Consider the following 17,899-nt stretch of genomic DNA (forward strand, 5'->3'; position numbering starts at 1 on the left):
CTTGTGCGGATCAGTGGGTTGAGTGCTGGACTGTGAACCACAGAGTGGCCAGTTCAATTCCCAGTCAGGACACATGCCTGGGTTGTAGGCCAGGTCCCTGGTACGGGGCAGGGGTGAGAGAGGTAACTAATGGATGTTTCTTTTCCTCTCTTCCTCCCTCCCTCCCCTCCCCCTCTCTCTACAAATGAATAAATAACATCTTTAAAAAATTAACCAAAAAATGTCTAAATACCTGCATTTCCCTCCCACCTCGGCACAGAGCACGCTGACGGGAAAGGTCATCTAGCTGATGGTCTAGGTACTCCTTTCTTCTATGCATCTCCTGAACGTAAGATGGTAAATCTTTTTCTTAAAAAAAAAAAAAAAATCAAGAATTATATGCATACCAACAAGATTTCAACTAGTCCTCAAAGTCGGACTACCTCCAGGGTCTCCACAATACGTTACAGGCCCAACCTCACCCACTGCACTGAAGGAGACGGAGCCAATGTTGGCGTGAACCTTACTCAGTACTCACTCATTCTGTGGTTGACTTGGTTGTCCAAACTGAATTTCAGGACCTCATTATTAATCGACTTTTCTGGCCCCAGACGTACTAAATTGATATCTCCACAGTTTCCTGTTGATAAAAAGCATACTCATGAGTTTGAAAGGACTCTGCCGACCTCCGCCCACCATGACAGGAGTTTCTGAGCCAACACATGAACAAGCACCCGCAGAGGGGCCGACGGGCACTGGCCTACGGGGGCGCCACTTGGGGCTTCACACGTGCCACTCCAGAGATTCTTCACAGCAACCCTGTCGAGGGAGAACTTCTCATTTCTCCTCGTGAAGGGCAGCCAGGTCGGACGTGAACACTACACTGCAGACATGAGATTCTATTACAGTAATCTTTCTCAAATTGTTTTTGGGGAAAGTTTCCATGGTTCAATACATTTGAAAAATGGTGAGTTAAAACAGATTTCTTACCCATAGGATATTTCAAAAATATATAAAGACTTTACTTATACACCTTTGAATTTCTGAAACAATCTTACTTGATCATCGGTCCTTTTCTGCAGAATACTTAGAGCAAAGTTTTTGAAACTCTGCTCCACATCACATTCTACTCCACTAACTAGAAACACCCCATAAGTTATCACAGATGCCCCTGAGTTGCAGAGTGAGTTCGTGAGAAGGCGAGACAGACCTAGGAGCCAACAACGAGAGAGAGAGCTGGGAACCAGAGCGGACAGCCCGGAGCTGCTGCTGCGGCCTCCCAGGGGTGAAGGGCGAGAGATGGCCGCGGTCTCCGTGCTCAGACGGTTCTTAATCTGCATTCAATAAAATGCAGAGATTTAAACATCTTTGGTTTTACAAAGTTGAACAAATGTCTACATTGGCGGAAGCACCACTCCAATCAAGGTGTAGAAGTTTTATAACGTGGGCTTGGACTTCAGGGACTGCTAGCAAGCAACAGGCCTAATAGGCAGCGGGATGGAAAAGAAATGAACCTGTCCTGTCCTGGCTTAGCTGGGAAAAAACTCATTCTCTTCTGGGACTTTGCAATCACAGGCCTGCACCGCGTGCAGATATACGGGCTAAACGTACAATACAAAGGTGGCCCTCAGAAATACAGCTGAGATTTTAAAAATGAGAATACAAAGAACAACTTTATACTAACATATTTGAAAACCTAAGATAGAGCGAAATTCTTCTGAACATGTGAATTAGCAAAATTCACTCAAACCCAGAAAACGTGAATCAAGCCTTAACAATTACTGACACTGAGATCGCAGACAATAACTTACCCTCTGGTCAAAAACACGAAGACAAAACAAAACAAACAGCACTAAACACAAATGAACCTTCCAGGGAAAGACAGTGCTATGTACAAAACATTCCAAAGGAAAAACTACTTCCCCTCAGCTCCATTTTTAGTTTGTGTAACTTCAACACTAACACTTGAAAAAAATATGACAAAGAAATCACAGGCTGGCCTCATTTATGCATTTTAAAAATTCTAAATAAAACACCAGTAATCCAAGCATGTGTTAAAAAATAGTAACACAACCAAATTGGCTTTAAGAATCAAAGATAGTTTACCATTAGAAAAAAATAATTTACCACATTAATAGATTAAAGAAAACTTCACTACCATTTCAAAGAATGCAAAAAGAAAAAAAAGGCCCCCAAATGCAACCAAATTCAACACCCACTCCTGACAGAAACTAGGAGGAGAAGGGAACGCAACCCAGTGAAGGCCACATACCGGGAACGCAGACACAGAACTCCCACTGCATGGTAAGGTGTCATTTCCTTACACGACATCCTGCACGACGGCAAGGCATGAAAAGTGGTGAAAATGAAATACTGAGAAAGGAGGAAAAAGCTCCCTCTACTGACAGAAGCTGTTTGCTCTCTAAGAAAAAAAATAGCCTGGCTGGCGTAGCTCAGTGGATTGAGCAGGGCCCTGAGAACCACAGGATCGCAGTTCGATTCCTGGTCAGGGCACATGCCTGGGCTGCAGGCCAGTTCCCAGCAGGGAACTCACGAGAGGCAACCATACATTGATATTTCTCTCCCTCTCTCCTTCCCCTCCCCTCTAAAGATAAATAAATAACAAATTTTTTTAAAAATAAATAAATGAGCCCTGGCTGGCGTAGCTCAGTGGATTGAGCGCGGGCCTGCGAACCAGACGATCGCGGTTCGATTCCCAGTCAGGGCACATGCCTGGGTTGCAGGCCAGTTCCTTGCAGGCTAACTACCAGCAGGGGACGCACAAAAGGCAACCGTACATTGATGTTTCTCTCCCTCTCTCCTTCCCCTCTGAAGATAAATAAATAAATAAAATCTTTAAAAATAAAATAAAATAAATAAATAAATAAATAAATGAAACACCTGCCCCTCCTGGCTGGCCTGGGCCCTGCATGTCCTGCGTGCTACCCGGGTCAGGTGCACTGGTCCGACCGGATTCCAGAAGAATTCAGCACTGTCTAGAGAACTGAAGACACGCAAATCCCCTCACTCCAAGATTTTCGCTCTAGGTACACAGGCAGTAGAGACCGGCGACCTGCACCTGTAGTCTGAAGTATACTTCACCCACCAGCAAAGAAAGAGGTTACTTACCCTCCCTACCTGTCCTCTGAGCTTGTCTAGTTTTTTCTCCTCTCTTTTATCTTGTTTAAATACACTCATTCTGGTCACCCTAAACTGATTTGCAGCCCACCAGCAGCGGTCACAAGCCACCACCGGGAAGCACCGCGCAGAGAGCTGCAGGAGCAGAGACACGAGGAAGAGCCCGGAGCCCGCCCCGCGGCGGAGTGCCCAACTGGCCGCGCCAGCTCGCCTGCGCCTGCCCGGAGAACAGCACGCCTAAGTGCATGTCGGCTGCAGTGAAGTCTGGAGTAACAATGGGAGAGGCTTCCTGTCAGGATGGCAGAGCAGGCAGACCCAGCCCTCTGGGCTCCAGCAGCAGGGTGGCAGCTTGAGGGGCACCAGTGGCATGCAGGGGGAGGCGGAGGTGCCTGGCAGCAAGGTCAGCAGAGGCCATTGTCCCTTTTCTAAACTTTTCCCCCACAGAGCTGACAATCTGAGACTCCATCAACCTGGCTAACTCTGTGTGACCTGCCTTGGAGATCCCTGGAGACGGGCCCACCAACTCACAGGCCCACCCAGGCCGCTTTTCCATATGAATGGTCTCGGCTCAAGTGGCAGAACTTCCTAAATCTTCTCAGACAAGCAGCAGCTGGCCTCAGTGAGCCCCAGGCCCAGAACTGGGAGCCAGATTCACAGCTTGGCTTCCCAGCAATCGCCAAGGCTGGCACAAAGAGCAGCCGTCTCAGATTGCCTTACAGCTCGGGCAGGGGGCCCAGGCAAACACGGGTGGGGGCGCATCCTGGCCAGCACTCCCCTCCCCCGGGAAATCCCAGGGCCGGCGCCCCCAGAGGACAGCTACAGACCATGTCAGAGCACCACCACCCTGCCCCTGCACAGCTGATCCGCCCGGGAGGACGGAGGTGGGTGGTCACTGGTCACAGCCAGTCCTTGCAGCTGACCGGCCTGGGTGAATCCTTCCTGTCGATCTGCCAACAGCAACCAAGGCTCAACTACCGGAGGAGGGTGCTCTCAGCCCACATGAAGGGCCGCACCTTGAGTACCCACCTTGGGTGACGGGAGGCTGTGCCACTGGACCCTACAGGACAACTACTGTACTAGGCCACACGAGGCCACAAGTCAGGGAGTCACAGCAGCTCTAGAAATGAACACAGGGAGGCTGACAAAACGAGGAGACAAGGATCATGGCCCAAATGACAGAACAGCAAAACTACAGAAAAAGAGCTAAATGAAACGGAGATAAGCAATCTATCAGATGCAGAGTTGGAAACACTGGTGATCAGGAAGCTCAAGGAACTCGGTGAGGACCTCAGCAGCATAAAAATGACCCAGTCAGAAACAAAGGACATAAGAAACATCCAAAGTCATGAAAAGCAGTGATCTAGAGCCAAGATTGCTCTACCCCGCAAAGCTATCATTTAGAATCAAAGGGCAGATAAAGTGCTTCCCAGACCAGAAAAATAGTAAAGGAGTTCGTCATCACCAAACCATCATTATATGAAATGTTAAAAGGACTCATTTAAGAAAAAGATCAAAACTATCAACAATAAAATGACAATAAGTACAAATCTATCAATAATTGAATCAAACAACAAACGAAGCACACAAGAAGAACAGAGACAGGATCATGGCTACAGAGAGCGTTCTGACGGTTGGCAGATGGGAGGGGGCTGGGGGAATGGGTGAAAGGTGGGGGGAAAAGAAGTCCAAATCGGCAGTTACGGAACAGCCATGGGGAGGTGAAGTACAGCGTAGGACATGGAGCAGCCTAAGAACTTATACCATGACCCATGGACGTGAACAAAGGTGGGGGCACTGCCTGAGGGGAGAGGAGGTTGGTGGGTGGAGGGGGGTTAAGGGGGAAAAATTGGGAGAACTGTAGTAGCACAGCCAATAAAATATAACTTCTTCAAAAATATTTATTATTTACTTTTAGAGAGGGAAAGGGAGGGAGAAAGAGGAAGAGAAACATCTACGTGTGGTTGCCTCTTGTACACCCCAACTGGGGACCAGGCCCGCAACCCAGGCAAGTGCCCTGATGGGGAATCGAACTGGCAACCCTCTGGTTTACAGGCTAGCACTCAATCCACTGAGCCACACCATCCAGGGCCAGTAAAACATAACTGTAAAAAATGAAAGAGAAGCTAGCTGTCTATCAACAGGTAACAGACACACGGTGCATCCCCACAGCGAAGCGCCCTGCAGTGGCTGACTTGAACGGCCGTGCGGACAGAGGGACATGCAGACTGGTCGCCCGCACAAACGAGACGGTGACTGGGAACGCTGCAGACTGACAATGTGCTGTAAGTTTTACAAGCTCATGAATTCCCTTTGTAGGCAACACACTCGTGGTGAAAAGAAAATAGGCGTGGCCCCTCAGAACAAAATGGCGGGCCCTCCCGCGGCAGGTGTGGCCTTCGAGAAGGTGCTGGCCCAAAGGGCGCCCAGAGAGGTGCTACTGGCAGCGTCTAGGAACTTTCCCGAACACGAGGCCAGGGCGTTCCCCGCGCCCTTTCCCCACCTTTCCCGAGGGCCACTGCTGCTGCAGGCGTGGCAGTGGAGGTGCACTCGGGAGGAAGGCCACACACAGGGCGGCCACAGAGCGAGGGAGCCCAGGCCTCCAGACTCGCAGCAGGACCAGCGCTGGCCTGCCCATCTCTGACTGAGAAGGAAAGACATTTCTATCATACTCAAGCCACTGCATTTGGAGTCGCTCCTACTTGCGGCCAACTCTAATCCTAACTGATAAAAGGCTCGGTCAGGTAACCTCTTCAAGAAAAACGAAACTTGGTCAGGAAAGACAAGACGTGTGAGCTCGAGCAGCAGCCTAACAGCCCCAACCACACCACTCAGAGCGACGCAGTGGGCAGGGTGCTAAGTAAACAGGAATTCGCCATCCGCGTGCAAGCGCCTGAACGCCTGCGGTCGTGCTCTTCACCAGCATCAGCTGGGCTGAGAAAGTGACCTGTGGGCACCACCCACCCTACTCTGCCGTCTCCCCTCCTCCGACATGCGCGCAGAGGGCTGTCTGGTGCAGCCCATGGGACGGGTCTCCCAAGTGCTGACACAGCAAGTGCCACTCTAGCCTTGTAGTCACTGCGTGTCTGCTAAGCCCCAGGCGGGGTCTCGCACCCAGAAGCTGCCCTGAAGGAGTCAGTAACCCCTGCCCTCGGGGAGTGTGCCCCCCTCCAGCTGTGCTGAACTAGCTATAACAGAGCAATGCCTGCTGAAACCCCCACACCCACACCCCTCCCCCGCCTGTCCTGAAGTGCCCTCCAGGTTTCCCCTAGAACCTACTTCCTCTGAAAGCCCCCGCAACCCTCACGTGATGGCGTTGAGGGCCCCTGGAAGCTGTCTGAGAGCGCCCACAACCACTCCCCCGGAGAGCTGCGAGCCCCACGCTCCGAGCGCCGCTGCGCCCACTTCCTCCCGGACCCACCTCTCGGAGGCTGTACTGCTGCAACGCCAGCGCTCAGCACAGCGCCTGGCACCGAGGATGCTCAGTAACGTCTGCTCAGAGTCCCCAGGGACAAAAAGGCCACAGCCTTATGGAGGAGTCATGACCAGATCTGGCTTGCTTTGTCATTGAGAGCTACCCACACTAATTGCCCAAAACACAACAAAACAGATCAAAAGTCCACGCAAGTATCATACCCATAGGATTCTTCTTGTCTTTACACCTTTCTTTAAATTCGAGGATAATTTTTTTCATCAGCTCGTCCACGGCTGCGTTGGAAGGTGCACACACGAGCACACGGTTCTGCTTGATCTTGGCGTTCGAGTTTTCATCAAAGTGCCCTCTCCTCTGGTTCCACAATTCGCCACATGCACCAGACCGAGAGACAAAAAATACCAGTGAGCTCTATTATGTTGTTCTATCCTTTTTCTCTATTTCCACGTATGCTTGCAAGTTCCCCCCTCACAAAGAGTTATAAATACACAAAAGCACCTACACCTCACATTGATATGAAAATCACTCTGGCATAAAACCTTACCCCAGCTCCTCTGCACCTCACCTTCCTAGTCACTCACTTCACTAGGCTGTGTTCACTCCAACCGAAACTCCGCCACCCAGGGAGACACTCAAGACGGTCTCCGAGCAGACCGGACCTGTGATGAAGCCAGCAGACCTCCATCTGGCCCTCAGGACAGTGTCACCCGAAGCAGCATCTCCTGCCCTTTTTCCTTCTTAGAACCTTCCTGCCCTCCGCTATACCCGCCTCTGATAAAACTCCACACAGAATCAGAGAGCTACCCAGACGTGAGGGAAGAGGCGTGCCAGGGCTTCTCTGCCCGCAGGCTAACTCAAGCCGAGTGGCAGCGCACCCCCAGGCACAGCGCTCACCCCCCCGCCCCTACCTCTGTCAGCAGGCGGTACAGGAGGCCGACGATGGTCTTTGATTTCCCTGTTCCGGGTGGCCCATGAATGAGGCAGATCTTGGCAACTGCCGGGGAGTGTTTCACCATGGCATAGGCCGTTTCTATCGCCTTCTTCTGTTCTTCGTTGAAATCTCTTAGGTAGGCAGTCTACACAAAAGACGTGAGTGAGGACGGGCAAGACCCCAGAAAGACCTGCCCTCCAACTCAAAACCACTCTTGCCACTGGCAAGACAGGTACTTGGGAATGTCTGTAGGCTTCGGCCCGTTGACAAAACCACAACTGTATTTCTACTTGTGATCCTTATCAAGATGACGACAACAGCCGTTACCACTGGTGTGGTTCAGCTGGTTGGAGTGTTGTCTCCTAAACCAAAAAAAGGTCACTTCTTCGAGTCCCGGTCAGGGTACTTGCCTGGGTTGTGGGTTTGGTCCCTGGCTGGGGGGGCACGTGAGAGGCAACCAACTGATCAATCGCATAGATGTTTCTACTCCTCTCTTTCTCCCCTCCCCTCTAAAAATAAATAAATAACACCTTGGACAAAAGATTATGACAACTGTTCTTTGCTACTTCTTCTCTGGTCCCTTCCGCTCAGTCAGCTCTCTCCTTGCACAGTGAGAACAAGTGACACAGTGCGAAGAGCATGGGTGTGGGGTCAGGTCTCCGTCTAAACCTCGGTTTCACCCACAGGTTAGGTCTCTCAAAACTCCTCACCTCTCAGCCCCAGCCTCTGATGCCCTCTCACTCTGGGATTCCCAACTGTGGGAACTGACCGAGACGAAGGACACAAAGCCCTAGACCACAGCAGAGGTTCACAAATGCCCCTTCCCCGTGGTCTTTCTCCGCGCTTATTTCCTGGCACGTACCCACACCTCTCCCAAGGAGACAGGTGCTCGCGCATGGTGACAGTGTCATCCTGTACTCACAGTGGCACTGCTCTGCTCCCTGCTCCTGAGCTCGCACCCCTAATGACATTAAGGTCCCACTGCAAGGTCCCTCCAACGTGCCCACGCAGCCCTTCAAGCACACTTGCGATGGTTTCTGGGGCTCTCCCCTCCTCCTGAGGTGAGCGGACTACCTTGACACCCTGCCACGTCCAGTGCTAACCAGGTCGGCTGACAGTCACGGCTTGGGGACAAAGGCTTCACAGAAGCGTTTTCTAACCATGTCGGTTGACACAGTCACGACTTGGAGATGACAGTTTCACAGAAGCGTTTTCCAGCAGGACGGATGTGGCATTAGTGGATATATGGTGTTGCTTTTATTCTTACTGTTTCTTAGTATTCTAACCTTTGTACTTCTGATAATTTGGAATCTCCTAGAATTAATGACCACTCTCAGAGAAAAAACAACAGTTGGCTCAAGTCCTAAGCAATATCACCCTGGCTGAATTAAGGCATCGTACTTTACTTATTTGTTCCTGTGAAAGCCACCCAAGAAAGAACAGTTCAGGGAAAAATATGTATTCCCACAGAACTGCCTCATAGAATAGCAAAAACCCCTTTAAGAAAATAGCCCCTGATTGTCAAAGAGTTGTTAGAGTAACAGCCCCTCCTTTACCTTGAATAGGAATATGTATCAATTAGAATTAGACAGGCATAAAAACAGAAGAAGCTGGTTAGCTATTACAAACTAAGCACATAGAAACAACTACCAAGGAGTTAGAGTCCACATTATACAAAAAACATTTTAGACAGCAAGATAGATAGCTAAGTTAGACATTACAAAGGCTTATAATGAATTTCCTAACCTCTGCTCGGTCTAAGGGTACCTGTTGCCCACGACAAATTCTGAGAACTTTAATAAACAGTAAGACATTCAAACTGTGTACACAGAACTATTTCAAATTGTCTGATTAATGGTTCTCCTGGTCAAAATAACTTTTGTTTAACATAAGTGACACTATGGGAACTTTCGTACTTTTCCTGGTTACCTTTGTATTGATTTTTTTCTGCTTAACTGATCATGCTATGCACCTGTAAATGTTAATCTATGCCAAAAATGAAAATATAAAAAATCAGCTTGTACTTGCAATAAGTGGAACAGTGCTTCACGTGCCTTTGAGCTGGGTAGCTGCCTGTTACCCAGAGCCGACGCCGACTCTCACCTTAGATAAGCTGCGGCTGGACCGTGGCAACACCCGCCCAGCATCCCCGTGTGCACATGGGCAGACACACGGGAACGCGCAGCAGACAAACAGTGCCTGAAGCCTCACCGTCCCGACAGGACCCTTCTGACTGCCCTGCTGCCACACACCCAGCACTCACAATTCTCTCAGATGCTGTCGTCAGTAGGTCTTTTGTACAGAAGTCCATGGGGTTTGGGTTCAGGATAGCTCTTGCCAGCTGGTTCCGACCATTCAGCAATGTCATGGCTTTCAATTTCCTTTGTATGGTTACCAGAGAACTGATTACAACACATTTTACAAATTCATTTAGATTGACCGGCAAGTCATCTTGAGTCTGGATGCAAAGGAAACATTCGTATTTCCCATTACGCACTAGTATCAAGAAAGAGAAAAAGCAGTTTCAGTGACCAGTGAGTAACACTGTCCAGCTCGACAGGTTATTCAGAAACTGTGTTCTGTCATGGATGCTTCTCAATGATGTGATTTAAATATTCACGCAGTCAACCCTTCTCAAAAGCCTCCTAGGAACCAGGCCACATTTGGACCCTCCAGAGGCTTCTGCTCTCAGGAGGAAAAGGCAGCCCACGGATGACAGCTGGGAACGAGTGCTCTGTGGGAAGCAGCAGGGGGTGGGGGAGGTGGGCATGTGGGGGCGGATTCTTGCAGGCAGGAGTCGGGGAAGGTCTTCCTGACCAGGTGGCATCTGAACAGACACTTGCAAACAGCCCCTCGGGAGGCTCCTGCCCTCATCCAGGTAAACGCTGATGGCTGGACGGCTCAGGACGTAGTAGCCGCGCTGGGCCTGGGCTCAGGGTACATTGCAAAGGAAGAGCCGACAGGTCTGCTGACGGACTAGATGCAGGGTGTGAGAGAGAGCACGAGATCGAGGGTGAGCCCCAGGGGTCTGGCCTGAGACACAGGAAACTCGGCCCCACTAACTAAAACGGGAAAAACCCCGAGGACTAGCAGGTGTCGGGCAGAAAATCAAGTATGTCTTTTTGGATGGGGTCTGACCTGCGGAGACGTCTGACGCGTAGGTACAGGGGAGTTCGGGGAAGAGGAGCGCCTCAGAAACACAAACTTGGCCAGTGCGGGCAGTGCAGGAGTCAGAGGCACCTGCATGCGCCCCATCACTGCCCTGCGGAACGTGCTCCACCCAAGAGCTGCGCTCTGACTGCGTGCACAACAGTAGGACGTGTGACAGTGCAGCCTGATGCCGAACTTGGAGACGCTGACAGGAGTTGCTGTTTCTAAAATGTAGTGCAAAAAGGCAAAGCAGTAACGAAATCGTCCTCTCCTCACATCGCTGGGACCGAGGCAGCTCGGTACAGAATGAAGAACGGGCACTTGGCTGCAGCGCTGGGCCCACCACTGGGTGCTGAGGACGGCCTGGGCTGAGGGCTTCCTGACAAGCAGGATCAAAGAACTCGTCCTGCTCTGCAGGTCTTTGGGGAGGACAGTAAATGTGACAGGAAGGACAAGGCACACAGTGGGTAACCACTAAACTCAAGCTAACATTATTTTGCTATGCTACCCTAGGGAGAGAAGTCCCTACAACCCCCAGGAAACGGTAAACCGCTCAAGTTGCCTCACAATTGGTTATATGTTCAGTCTTCACATTAATCGTGAGCCAGAACACCAAGGGTAAAATGTGATTTAAGATGCAGCAAACAGATCTCTCACAGGTTGTATGTTTCCTAATAAACACGAGATGAAGAAACACATATACGAAAAGGACATTACGAAGGAAAGCTTTTACATTATAAGCTTAGAGCAATAAACACTAGACCTTCTCCTGATGAGTCTAGAAAAACCGTGAACGAAGGACTCCGAGGCAAGGAACCAGCCTGGCAAAGCAGGCCCCAAAGTAAACATGCAGCTGACCCCGAACAACGCAGGGCTTGCAGCACCCATCCGCCTCCTCGAATACTCAAAAGCCCGTGTACTACGTCTGACCACCCAAAAACTTAACCCCCATATCTTTAGGACTGTAAGATGTACCAGACCATAAGATGCACCTAGGTTTTAGAGGAGGAAAATAGAAAAAAAAAATTTTGAAGCAAAAAATGTGGTAAAATATTTAATAACCCCTATGACCCTGCTCCACTGCCCACCCCCCCCCACAGCGAGCCAGGCAAGCTACATTCGGACTATAAGACGCAGTCCCCTTCGCTCCCAAATTTGGGGGTGCGTCTTATAGTCTGAAAAATACTGCTGACCAGAAGCTGTACTGGTAACATAGTCGATTAATACATATTCTGAATGCTACCTGTATTTATACTGTATTCTTACAGTGAAGTAAGCTGGAGACAAGGCAGCATTACTACGAAAATCGTAAGGAAGAGAAAATACACTTACAGCATTTACTGAAAAAAGAACCTGCATACAAGGGATCCCGTGCAGCTGAAGCCCATGGTGGTCAAGGGTCAGCTGTAGGGCGAATACGGGGCTGACGAAGGACAGTTTGGGGGAATCTAAAGATAAGCTGAGAGCCGACGGGCTTCCCTTCGATGTCTCGTCATGTACTTACGGACTGACGTGCGGCGGAATTTATGGACGTAAGCACAGTGGTATTCACGGGGACCCTGGATGGGGTTCCCCTCCACATCTCTCTTCTCTCCACTCTCCCTTTCAGGAACCAGAAACACCAAATCATTCTCCTTCGGATGAAGCTGTTTAGCTAGTTCACAATCCTCAAGAGAAACTACAGAACAGTAAGAAGTCAGTATTTATCTCAACAGAATCATTTTCATTAATTTAAACAAGGTCAACTAGAGGACCCTAAACCCTGCATGTAGAAAGCACTAGTAGTTCAGACACACTTCAAAATGGTTAGTCTACAAATACTGACTATACAGAACCATCAAATTTTTCTTAAAAACTGTTTAAAAGGTGAACCAGATGAAAACATAATATTCAGAAGTAGCTGATACATTTCCTTCCCTTGACATTTATTTTAGTTTTTAACCAAGGAATTTTCTTTCTTGTTCCCCACTTTTAAAACCCCCTGGAAAAACCCAGAAACAGACCCCAGTATGTGTAAGAACTTGAGACCTGCTGGTGCTGCTTCAGACAGGGGAAGAGGGGTGCACCCACTGATGGAGCCGGGAACCCAGAGCCTGCCCGGGGTGACCAACTCCGGCAGCCATACACTGAGCTCGAGCACGAGGTCCGACACTAGGCAGACCAGACCACTGAATCCAAAAGGGTTTCAAACACAGAACGTAAGAAACACCTATCTGAAGGCGCCAGGGAGCAAACACAACAGCGAACCCCTGTGCTGAGACCCAGAAGGGGTGAGCGCAGTGCTTCCTACAAACATTCCAACTGCCCAGGAACTGCAGCCCGCAGGTCAAGCATGCCTGGGGTGACCTCACTGGACTAGAGACAGCAGCTGGAGGCAGGGCCTGCACCAAGTGGGCCCCTAACAGGCCTCCTGCTTCAGGTTCAGAAGGACTACGCCCAGGGATGAAGCTGCCATCTCCTGGGTATTCAGAATAACTCAGTTCCTTAAACGGGATTAAGATGACACCACCTTGCTAGTGCCCTCAGAAGCCCGTGGAAGTGAAAAACAATCCACTCTGGTAGAAGACAGTGTACCACCCTAGGACTCAAATGCTTCTTATAAACAATGTTGCCAAGACAAGACCAACACACATCTGCGACAAACAAAGCCCGGGGAGAGAAGACGGCACGAACTGGCGCGGTCGATCAGTGAACGAGGAGGACTGCGCAGGGGCTGCAGAACGGGACCCACACACTGAAACGGAGGGAACGCGCCTGAAGCAGCCCACGAGGTGGGACGGGGACACACGGAGGCAGTCCTGTAAGATTCTGCCTTGTGTACAGAGATGCCTAACATAGCTATTAAAACCATCGACTTGGATAAATCAAGGATGCACACTGTAGGTTTTAACCTAACTACTAACAGAGTAAAACAGGTATAATTTCTAAAACAGAAAAGAAAAAAATAAAAGTTTAAAAATGGAAAAAGTATAAAGAAGTAATCAACCAAACAAAAGAAGATAATAAATGCAAATATGATTCGGTTCACTTGTTTCTATTTTTCATTTCACAGCTGGCTCTTTGTTATTCGCCTGTTGATTTAATGACTCAAGTTTCATGCACCAGAAGGAAGCCCTCAAGACCAGCAAGCCTGCCCAGCCGCTCTGGATTGACACGGAAGAGCCAGTTGCAGAGGACTGAAATACAAGTATGTTTAAGTCAATGCATTTAGAATAAAATAATTTGTAAAAATCTCATCGGTCAACACCAGTGTTTGCAGTGAATTAACTATTTTGAAAACTGATCAAGAGTCAAATAGTCATTCTACGTTTTTTTTATAAAGTATAAAAAAGTAACCAAATAATACAGAGATATTTCTCCTCACAAGAACTATTCCAGCTAACAAATAAAGAAATGATCAAATAAAAACAGCATCATTTTGTGTCCTTGCATAAATTAATCAACAAGGCTTTAAGTATAACAGCTGTAAATATTACAGAAAAATAAATCAGGACTTCCTGTTGGGACTTCCTGCCAACATGCAGGCAGAGGTAGACATACTGTGCCTCCTCCCACAACCAAAAGGAAGACACCAAATTTAAAAACAAAAATTAACCGGAACTGCCAGAAAACTGAACTGTATAGAAGTCCAACAATCAAGGAGTTGAAGAAACATGCATTCGGACAGGTAGGAGGGGCAGAGACGGGCATCCGGGCGGAGAGGACTCTTGGCAAGGCGGCAGCTGGTGGACCAAGTGGTCCCAACTTCAAACGTTCCAGGATCCAAATCATAGAGGTACCAGAAGGAGAAGAAGAGCAAGAAATTGAAAACTTATTTGAGCCCTGGCTGGTGTGGCGCAGTAGACTGAGCACTGAACTGTGAACTGAAGGGTCACCGGTTCGGTTCCTGGTCAGGGCACATGCCTGGGGTATGGGCCTGGTCCCCATTTGAGAGCCTTATGAGAGAGGCAACCGATATCTCTCTCATGCTGATGTTTCTCTCCCTTTCTTTCCCTCTATCTGAAAGTAAATAAATAAAATCTTAAAAAAAAGGAAAAGAAAACTTATTTGAAAAAATAATGAAGGAGAACTTACCCATTCTGGCAAAGGAAACAGACTTCCAGGAAGTCCAGTAAGCTCAGAGAGTCCCAAAGAAGTTGGACCCAAGAAGGAGCACACTAAGGCACATCATAATTACATTAGCAAAGATTAAAATGAAGGAGAGAATTCTAGAAGCAGCAAGAGATAAGGGGACAGTCGCCTACAAAGGAGTTCCCATAAGACTATCAGCTGATTTCTCAAAAGAAACCTTGCAGGCAAGAAGGGGCTGGAAAGAAGTATTCCAAGTCATGAAATCCAAAGACCTACAACCAAGATTGCTCTATCCAGCAAAGCTTTCATTTAGAATGGAAGGGCAGATAAAGTGCTTTTCAGATAAGGTCAAGTTAAATGAGTTCATCATCATCAAGCCCTTATATTACTACACGAAATGTTAAAGGGACTTATCTAAGAAAAAGATGATCAAAAATATCAACAGTAAAGTGACAATAAACTCACAACCGTCAACAACTGAACCTAAAAAACAAAAATGAATAAGTGAACTAGAATAGGAACAGATTCACAGGAATTGAGATCACATGGAGGGTTATCAGCAGGGAATGGGCGGGGGGAGAATGCGGGAGAAGGTACAGGGAATAAGAAGCGTAAATGGTAGGTACAAAATAGGGGGAGGGTAAGAATAGTACAGAAAATGGAGAAGCCAAAGAACTTATATGTATGACCCATGGACATTTACTGGGGGGGGGGGAATGTGGGGGGGAGAAGTGGTAAGGGTGGGAGGGGTGGTGCAGGGTAGAGGGGAATGAAGAGAAGGAAAAAATGGTAAAACTGCAATAGCATAATCAATAAAATATATTTAAAAAGAAAAAATCAGAGATCAGGCATGTCCTTATAAAGAAAAATGCCACCATCAATGAAAGTTTGCCAAAAATAATACATCAAACTTGAATCTGATCAAACCCATAGATCCGACTTCCGGCCAAGATGGAGGCATAGGTGGAAACACTGTGCCTCCTCCCACAACTAAGTTTAAAAACAACAAAGTTTTAGTAACAAAAATGCAGCCAAGACACAGAAAATTGAACTGTATGGAAGTCCGACAACAACGAACCATTCAGCCAAACCAGTCCGAACAGACCAAAACATTATGATGCACAGTTCAAAATACTGGTGATCAGGATGCTCACAGAATTGGTTGATTTTAGCCACAAATTAGAGGAACAAATGAAAGCTAAACTAATTGAAATGAAGGGAAACGCACAGGAAACCCATAGTGATGGAAAGGAAACTGGGACTCAAATCAAGGGAGTGAACCAGAAGGAATAAAAAATTACCAAAAAGAAAAGAATGAAGAAACAAGAATTCAAAAAATTGAGGAGAGGCTTAGGAACCTCCAGGACATCTTTAAATGTTCCAACATCTGAATTATAGGGGTACCAGAAGGGGAAGAGAAACAGCCACGGATGGAAAACTTATTTGAATAAATAATAAAGGAGAACTTCCCCAGTCTGGCAAAGGAAATAGACTTCCAGGAAATCCAGGAAGCTCAGAGAGTGCCAAAGAAGTTGAACCCAAGAAGGAACACACTAAGGCACATCATAATTACATTAGCCAAAACCAAAACGAAGGAGAGAATCCTAAAAGCAGCAAGAGAAAAGGGGACAGTCACCTACAAAGGAGTACCCATCAGACTGTCAGATTTCTCAAAAAAGACCTTCCAGGAAAGAAGTATTCCAAGTCATGAAATCCAAAGACCTACATCCAAGATTGCTCTATCCAGCAAAGCTTTCATTTAGAATGGAAGGGCAGATAAAGTGCTTCTCAGATAAGGTCAAATTCAAGGAGTTCATCATCACCAAGCTCTTACTATATGAAATGTTAAAGGGACTTATCTAAGAAAAAGAAGATAAAAATATGAACAGTGAAAGGACAGCAAACTCAGTTATTAACCACCACACCTAAAACAAAAGCAAACTAAGAGGACACTAGATCGGGAGCGGAACCATAGAAATGGAGATCACATGGAGGGTTAGCAACAGGGGAGTGGGAGGAGGAGAAGGGGGGAGAAGGTACAGAGAATAAGTAGCACAGACGGTAGGTAGTAAATAGACAGGGAGAGGGCAGGAATAGTATGGGAAATATAGAATCTAAAGAACTTTTGACACATGGACATGAACTAAAGGGGGAGATTGTGGGGGGAGGGGTGTGCAGGATGGAGGGGAATGAAGGGGGGAATGGGACAACTGTAATGGCATAATTAATAACATATATTTAAAAAAATTTTTAAAACCCGTAGATCTAATGATCAATTTATAGGAAACGCAGAGGATTAAAAAAACAGTGCACACCACCAGCGAACAGCAAAACACAGGCAGGGAGTGACCCTCTAGGATCAAGGACTCCATTTCTAAGTCACAGAGGGAAAAATTAACGAGAGTCAGTCACAGAACCGCACCGACCAAGGTCAATGAGTGAACTTAATTGGGGTGTAAACCAGCTGAAAAAATCTGTTATTTATGAGGAAACTGGAAATTTGAACATCACTAGCTATATGATACTAAGGAACTGTTAATATTTTTGCAACAAAGTATTGTTTTCTTATGATTTTTGAAGTCCCTATCTTTTAGATAGTCACTGAAATGAAATTACAAATGACGAAAAAATCTAACCAAAGAGAATCTGCAAAACTTTTCCACAGAAAACTATAAAACATTACTGAAAGTAAGCCTAAATAACGGATGATACACACTTTACGCATCAGAAAATCCGTGTTAGAAAGACGCCAGTTCTCAACAAGTTTTCACGTTTTCTTCTCTAACATTCACACAAGAGCGCAAAGGGACACTGACAGCCAAGGCGTTCTTATGGCAAAGCAAGGCAGAAGGATGGTTTACCGGACGTTGAAACCTACAAAGGACTAGCTCTCTCTGCTTCTCGGTCTCAAGCTTTCTCCGGCAAGGGTGCGTGGATGGCCGTGCCTCGGCTGCCTGCATTTCCCAGTGGAAGGTATCTGGACGGGAAGAAACTCTGGGCACAGCCTAGGGTCAGGCCGGCCTGGCAGAGTGACAGGCTTCTTCTCCTTTGGGTGTTCTAGAGGAGACAACCTCTGTGGCAGAAACCTGCCATCCTTCTGAAATTGTGTAGCTTTTGAGTCTCATGTTATTTTAGTTTGTAAGCTAACCCTATAGAAATAAGATAATTAAAACTAACAGGGGGAGTGATAGGAGAACCCC

At 47.6% G+C, this 17,899-nt stretch overlaps 1 protein-coding gene across 8 annotated transcripts in view; it reads right to left on the reverse strand.

Moving 5' to 3' along the window:
- Positions 1–17,899, reverse strand: part of SETX (senataxin) — a 62,811-nt gene that overhangs the window by 17,766 nt on the left and 27,146 nt on the right. For all 8 annotated transcript variants that reach the window (XM_037036509.1, XM_037036507.1, XM_037036508.1 and 5 more), the window contains 6 exons: positions 12,133–12,306; positions 9,742–9,974; positions 7,456–7,623; positions 6,751–6,901; positions 518–619; positions 233–348 (listed from right to left, as the gene is read on the reverse strand). In XM_037036509.1, coding sequence (XP_036892404.1) covers positions 233–348; positions 518–619; positions 6,751–6,901; positions 7,456–7,623; positions 9,742–9,974; positions 12,133–12,306 — 944 coding nt within the window. The remainder of the gene's footprint in view (positions 1–232; positions 349–517; positions 620–6,750; positions 6,902–7,455; positions 7,624–9,741; positions 9,975–12,132; positions 12,307–17,899) is intronic.

The sequence above is a fragment of the Sturnira hondurensis genome, unplaced genomic scaffold (assembly GCF_014824575.4).
Source record: "Sturnira hondurensis isolate 20B ecotype Veracruz unplaced genomic scaffold, ASM1482457v3 Scaffold0022908, whole genome shotgun sequence".
Taxonomy (NCBI): Eukaryota; Metazoa; Chordata; class Mammalia; order Chiroptera; family Phyllostomidae; genus Sturnira; species Sturnira hondurensis.